Source organism: Galeopterus variegatus, unplaced genomic scaffold, assembly GCF_000696425.1.
Source record: "Galeopterus variegatus unplaced genomic scaffold, G_variegatus-3.0.2 Scaffold5640, whole genome shotgun sequence".
Lineage (NCBI taxonomy): Eukaryota > Metazoa > Chordata > Mammalia > Dermoptera > Cynocephalidae > Galeopterus > Galeopterus variegatus.
Genome location: NW_007731751.1, coordinates 38,890 through 46,104, shown reverse-complemented (window position 1 = coordinate 46,104; position 7,215 = coordinate 38,890). Strand labels below are relative to the sequence as shown.

At 47.2% G+C, this 7,215-nt stretch overlaps 1 protein-coding gene across 1 annotated transcript in view; it reads left to right on the top strand.

The window, feature by feature from the left end:
- ZBTB40 (zinc finger and BTB domain containing 40) overlaps positions 1-7,005 on the top strand; it is a 40,435-nt gene extending 33,430 nt beyond the window's left edge. The window contains exons 14-17 of the mRNA XM_008589760.1: positions 1,053-1,223; positions 1,955-2,041; positions 3,576-3,802; positions 4,747-7,005. Of these exons, the coding sequence (XP_008587982.1) occupies positions 1,053-1,223; positions 1,955-2,041; positions 3,576-3,802; positions 4,747-4,941 (680 nt within the window). The 3' untranslated portion in view covers positions 4,942-7,005. The remainder of the gene's footprint in view (positions 1-1,052; positions 1,224-1,954; positions 2,042-3,575; positions 3,803-4,746) is intronic.
- The last annotated feature ends 210 nt before the right edge of the window (positions 7,006-7,215 follow it).

Below are 7,215 nucleotides of genomic sequence, written 5' to 3'. Positions count from 1 at the left end.
TAAGGAATCTGGCTGGTCAGAGTGATGCAGTAGAGGGAGCTTTACTTGGAGCAGAGTGGTCTTACACCTCCTCTCTTAGATTTCAGCTTTGTCATGAACCAAATGCTGTTTCCCTTCGGATGCTCACATTCTACAGGACCTATTGACCCCATGTATCAAGGGACGTGGGATGATGGGGGGGGGGGGGGGGTAACACCACCTGGAATTACTTTGTTTAGCACAGTTATTGTTTTTTTTGTTTTTTAACTCACAGGGAAGGGCTCTGCTTTTTTACTGTAGAATCTGGTATGTAAAGTGAAACCCCATACAGAACTAAAAAGAAACTACATCTATCAGAAACTGTAAAACCACAGAGAAAAGAATGGTCCTTGCTGGCATCTGTAAAATTTGGGTATAGACAAAAAAGCATAGCAGCTAATTGCAGCTCACCAAAAATTGAGACCTTTGTAATGTGCTGTGACATTAGTGTTACAGCGTGGAGAGATCTGAGCTTGATCTTTAGGAGACCATGGAATTGTAGGATGAGTGTTGCCAGTGCTGCTCTGGATCCCCCGGGAAGAAGAAGGACACTTGCTCGTGGAGCAGGGACAGCATGCACTCCTTCTCTAGCAGGTTGTGCTACCACACCCCGGGGCTTCTAGGAAGCAGTGAGATAGAGCAGATGTTACGCTCAGAAGCCCAGGGCTTGAATCCTGGTCCTGCTGTTCGCTAATCTTGTGACCTTGGGCAAGTCATTTATCCCATTTAACCCCTCTTCTTCAGCTTCCACATCACTGGAAAGATCCAAACACCTCCCTCATAGGCTTGTAGTGAGGAGTGAGAGTTTATGAAGGACTTGGCTGAGCCCTGCCCTGTAGTGGCCTCTCAGTGAATACCTTGTTGCCTTGTTCCCCCAAACACCAGCCTCTCCTCATGTCAGCACTCAGTGTGATCAGTAAGAGAGTGTGATTCTAGATCCATAGCTTGCCTGGGAACATTTTTCTTTCTCTCATGAGAATCTTGTGAGCTCTCCAGCCTGCTAAAACTTTGTAAGACCTAACATTTGCCAAATTCCTTTCAGCAATTGTCTGGATTGTGGTACCACAATCGGACCCACCACCCTGATGTGTTTGCTGCTCAAAACCATCGATCCTCCAAGTTCTCATCACTCCAGTGCAGCTCCTGTGACAAAACCTTTTCCAACACCATTGAACACAAGAAGCACATCAAAGCAGAGCATGCAGGTGACGTGTGGGTACCACTGACATGGGGGTAGCTGCTGAGCAGGAGGAATGTGGTGGCATCACATCCTGGGTTCTGTCCAGAAACCCTGACTTGTACTCTAGTGTGGAGTGCTATGGGAATTACCTTTGTTCTGCCCAGCACACCTGAAGGATGCAGTGCCAGTCCATCAGTAGCAGTAGTTTGAGTGGCAGTGGTTCTCAAACCTGGAAACCTGGAGCAGTGTGAGCCCCTACCAGCCCCTGAGTGAGAGCCTGTCTTGGCACATGGGAAAGGTGTCAGATTTGGTGGCAGACAGGCCTGGGTGGAAATCCTGAATCCAGCCAGCAGTTAGCTGCATGACCTTGGCAAGTGACTTCTCTTTTCTGAGCCTGTTTCCTTCTCTTCAGAATGTGAGTGATTAATAACTACCTTTCAGATAAATTTGAGGATAATCACGACAGCTATCAGTTACACAGCATTTCCTGTGTGCAAGGCACTGTGCTAAGCACTCCATGTGTATCTTTTCATTTAATTCTTACAACCTGCTTTGCATCCAGACAGTCTGGATCCAGACCTGGTGCTCTTTACTGCTCGAAGGCACAATTATACCATAGGTGTAAGGTTCCTGGCCCCTGGTAGATGCTTGCTGAGTGTTAGCCCTTGCCTCCACCCCACAGCCCTGTTCCTCTCCAGCCTTGGAGAGCCATCGTTTTGTTCTTTCCTACCCCTTCTTTCGTTATGTACTTCACAGATATGAAGTTCCATGAATGTGACCAGTGTAAGGAGCTCTTCCCCACACCAGCTTTGCTACAGGTTCATGTCAAGTGCCAGCATTCAGGTCAGTGCCCCTTCCAGCATGCTCCTGAGCTAGGGTATGAATCTCATCCCCACCACTCACAGCTCTGCAGCCCAGTGAAGTCACTTCACTGATGTGTGCTCGGTTTCCTAATGTATAACATGGGAACAATTGTACTCACCTCACAGAGTAACTGTGGAAAACTTAAGGCCCAGCACCAATAAGCATCCCTTAAGCATTAGCTGTCACTGTCTTTGTTATTGCTATATTTCATAAAATCTAAAATGCTTGTTAAAATAAACAAATGTCAGTTATAAGATGTACCATTTTTAATGAACCATTAAGAAAGAAAAACTGCTGACAATTAAACTATGTCTTCTTATCACTTAGAATTTGTAGGTTATTCTAAGTGCTGTTGTGGACTTAATTGGACGTAGGTTTTTATCCTGTCATTCACTCTTGGGTGCTTACATAAAAAGGAAAACATGAGAAATAAATTTATTAAGGTAAGAGTCCAGCTTCTCAGAGTAACTTTTGATTCAGATTGTCAATGTGCAGGTTTTTGCACACAGTGTTTAGTCTGCCATTGAGAGCATTGGTGATGGAGCAGCACATAGTATAATTTCGTAAGGAGAAATAAATTTATTAAGGTAAGAGTCCAGCTTCTCAGAGTAACTTTTGATTCAGATTGTCGATGTGCAGGTTTTTGCACACAGTGTTTAGTCTGCCATTGAGAGCATTGGTGATGGAGCAGCACATAGTATAATTTCGTAAGAGGACAGGAGGCCATTGATTTTGGTCTCAAGCATTATATAAAACTAGCCTCCTTTTGATTCCTTCTTTAGGAATGTAGCTGAACTGTTATCACTTACCACCTCCCTCCTAAACCATTTGGTTCCTGTGAGTTAAAAATGTGCAGTTCTCCTGTCTTAGGATTTTCTTCCAAGCCACAGACTCTCATTCCACAAGTTTTGATGCTGCCACTTTTTGATGTTCATATATGCGCAGTCGTTGCAAATTGCACTTGACTACCACCTAGCCCACAGCAGTTGGTATGTGCCATTGATCCCATTTCAGAGATGTTAAAGTGTACTTCTTAGAATTGATAAAATATAGTACCGTCAGCCTCATTATCTACCATTGGACGAATAATGGGTGCCAGCAGAGACAGATTTAGCCCGAATCTAATGCTAATGAAACTGTGGTTTCAGGGCTTCTCGCTTGCATGGGGCCTCCCAAGTCTCTGCATCTAGTTCTGAATTTGTCATTTTATATTAGTTTTCCTATTGAAGGCCTCCCAGCTTGTACAGGCTTCAGGTCCCACAAAACCTGGATCCACCTCTACACTCCGTCTCGCTTGCATGGGGCCTCCCAAGTCTCTGCATCTAGTTCTGAATTTGTCATTTTATATTATTTTTCCTATTGAAGGCCTCCCAGCTTGTACAGGCTTCAGGTCCCACAAAACCTGGATCCACCTCTACACTCCGGTCCTCTTTGCTCCTTTCACCTCTTCCTGCTCTTGTTTTTCTCACTCATTCCACCCACAGCCCATCCCTTCTATCTCCCCCTCCTCCAGGGTCCCAGCCATTCAGGTGCTTATACTGTGCGGCTACTTTCCGCTTCCCTGGAGCACTGCAGCACCATGTCACCACAGAGCACTTCAAGCAGTCGGAGAGCACCTTCCCGTGTGAGCTCTGTGGGGAGCTCTTCACCTCACAGGCCCAGCTTGACAGTCACTTGGAATCTGAGCACCCAAAGGTGACAAGCACTGAAACCCAGGCAGCAGCCTCACAGGTGGTACAGGTAATTCTGGGGCCATCAATACACACAATGCTAATACGGGATTCCTAAGTCTTCTCCAGAGGTGGCTTTGTCACAACACCCAGTCTTACTCTTTGGGGCTTTTAAAGGGCCCCTTTAGTTACACATTCACAATCAAGGGGATCTTGTAGAGAGTTTTTCTGGACTGGTTCTCAAGAGCCAGGTGGCTGCACCCTCTGGGGGCATGCTGGTTTTGAAATATCAAGGGTATCAAGCTGTCCTGAGGTCCACAGGTCAGAAGCTTCAACTTGGAGGTTCAGGCAGGAAGTGGGTGTGCCTAACCACAGAGTAGTTCTCCCTGAGCATGGAAGGTCATCTTCCACGATTATGCAGATGTGGAAGGGGCATATGTGGCCAGTGGAGGAGAGATGGGGGTGCCTGCCCTGCCAGCCTTGTGAGCCAAATGAATGAACTGCTAGAAGTCACAGTTCATCCACTTTTTCTTCCTCCGAAGCTCTGTAGCCATGCAAGGAAGGCTTTCGTCTTGATAGAGAAGCCTTGGCAAGCCTGGGCTTCTGGTAATCACTCCCATTTCCATGTTTCAAGCATGAGACCAGCCACCTTAAGTAGCATTCCTCTCACATGACACTTACTTCTGCAGTGTCATCCTCAAGACAGGAAAACCCAGTGTGAGAAACTGAGCCAGCGTTCACTGGTATGTAATCATAGAGTCCAGGCATCCCAAGACGGCATACCGAGCGAAATTATAGCAATTTAGCGCACAGAGTTATTTAAATTGCTTGCCTGCCCTCTTTTTTTGCATCACTGGTGTGTTAGGCTTGCCTCTTTCCATTAGGCACACGTAATTGCTCTCCTCAGGTGAAAACATAAATATCATTATTACAGCATGAGGCAAAAACCATGTAAATTCTGGGGAGCTAACCATGGCCACTGCCCAGAGCAGCCTCGTGGTCTTTCCCTTTCAGGTGATCCAAACCCCGGAGCCGGTGGCCCCGACTGAGCAAGTGATCACTTTGGAGGAGACCCAGCTTGCTGGATCACAGGTGTTTGTGACATTACCAGATTCTCAGACATCTCAGAGCAGCTCTGAGCTCGTGGCGGTGACCGTGGAGGATTTGCTGGATGGTACAGTGACCCTGATCTGTGGTGAGGCCAAGTGAGTGGCTGTTCATCCACTAGAGGGTCCTGCATTTGCTCCAGAGAGGAAGCTCTGCGGCTTGCCCTTTGCCCTCTTTTGCTGGCTATCCTGAGTGGTGAGCATCTTAGCTTAGCACCAACCAAAACTTGCAAAACAGACAGAAGCTTTGTTGTTCTCATAGAACCAAAAATGGCTGAGTCATTGACACCATCACAACCGTCCTCCATAAAAGACAGGCCTGCTTCCCCACCGGCCTGCTGGTTGGCCACTGTGACACTGTCCATCCCCAAGTGAAATTTAGCTTCTGAAATAGAGTCTGAAAGGGCAGTGGGATGGGAGCTGGTGACCAGGGCAACCAAAGAGGTATGATGTGTCAGCAGCCCTTGGTGGGCAGAACGGCAGATAACAGGCCTGGGCCCACTGAGTGGGCTACAAACACTGCCAGTGCCTCTCGCCATTTGAAAATGAGAGTGACTTTTTATAGCACCAACAGACCATCCAGGGACCCTGACCTTTAACACTTGGTTCCTTCCTCACTTCTGTCATCCCCCCTTCTGCTTATGTTCCCCCATATCCAGTGGCTGTGCCCAGAACACCTAGTGGTGGCAATAGGACGAGTAGCAATATATTAACAGTATAGGAAGCCCTCATTTCCATGCCTTGTCCAACCTTGTCAGTTGAGTCACCCTTCCCAAAACAAAGCCTTTGGAATGTTTCTGCTGGAAGCGTTTAATGTGAGGCCATCCAGCTGCAAAGACAGTCTCTTCCTTTCCAGGACATTCTTCGTGGTGTTACTTACTTGAAGGCTGGTTCCCACAGCTCTTCCATATTATCCTCATCCTCTTCCTCTAATCAGAGGCTAAAACTTGTTGCCTTACCTGGAGGCCTTGCTGGCTCCCTCTGGAGCATGTGATGTAGCTTATGACCCAGCACTGGGCAGATTGTCCTGTCTGCATGTAGACAGCCACCACAATTGCTCCTGGCCCTCCTCCTGCCACTGCTTCCATCCTTGTGAGTGGGCTGCTGCCTGAGCTCCCCTAGGCTCATACTTCCTGCAGGTCAGTGGTCCTTTGGAGTTTGAATTTCACAAAGCTTTTTTATCTCTAATTCCTAAAATATAATCTGATAATTAATGGTTTGTGGAATCTATTATGAAGTGCAATTAGATGGATGTAGGCTCCTGCTGTTTGGAGAGAATGACTAGCATTTATCTTCCTTTCCTCAGTGCCAAAAGGTTGAAGTCTGCTAGTGCAGTGTTTACACACCAGGCAGGGCTCCCTGCCACATTGTGTATCTTGACCCCCTGCAGAGGGGAGCACCAATTTTACCCTTAAGCCCCATGCTGGCAGAAGATCAGCCTGCCCCTTCTTTCCAAGCACTTTCCATATCACATGTACAGAGGCAGGAGGTCAGCTGGGTCATGGCTGGAGCTTTTATTGCTGTCACAGTCAGGAGGTACCCTGCTAGAAGGGAAGAAGGTAGAACCTCAACACCGGCTGGCTGGTCACTGGATCCAGCTTTGTGCAGGCAGCCCCCACAGTTTCCACAGCTCGGGCCAGCTCACCCAAGCCAACTGCTGCCTCCTGTCCTGTCCTCTCCTCATTTTGATATGCAAATCGCTTGAGCTTGTCAGTTCAGGGATCTCCTATTCTGAAGTAAATGAACTTTTTAAAAGGAGAGTCTGCCTCAGAAGCCAAAAACTGACCAGAAGATGGTGCTCAAATCTTTAGGACTTTGCCTCTGTGTGAAAGCCTCACTGTTTCTACCAAGGCTGTCCCTTTCTTCATAAGGCTTTTCAGACCTGTGACCTGTGAGACCAGGAGAGCTCTTGATCTGCAGGTAGCAAAATGGCACTGAATTTCCCCTTGGCACCAAATAAGACCCACCAAAAGACAGTGGAATGGCACATGCTTACAGGATGAGAACGCAGCTCTTCATAAACCACGGGATGGTGGGAACTGCAGTGAGTGTCACTAAAACTTCTTTCAGGCAAAAACCAAAATAAATAAATCAGTTGCTGAAGGCCTGTAAGGGAAACTGATTTAAAACAAAAGTCTTCTGAATAAAGAGAGCTGTAAGTTTCAAACCCAAGTGTCAGATCCTTTTGAGTGCTGAGTAACCCTTTCTCTGGTTTCTGATGGAGACCCAAACTGTGACCAGACATTTGTTTTCTTCAGAATCACCAGACTTACAGCTTCCTATGGGAGGACAAACAGAGAAGTCGGACTTACTGCCAGGGTCCACCAGATACACTTTTACCATGGCACATGCCCAAGGCTGGTTCTGCAGGAATGAG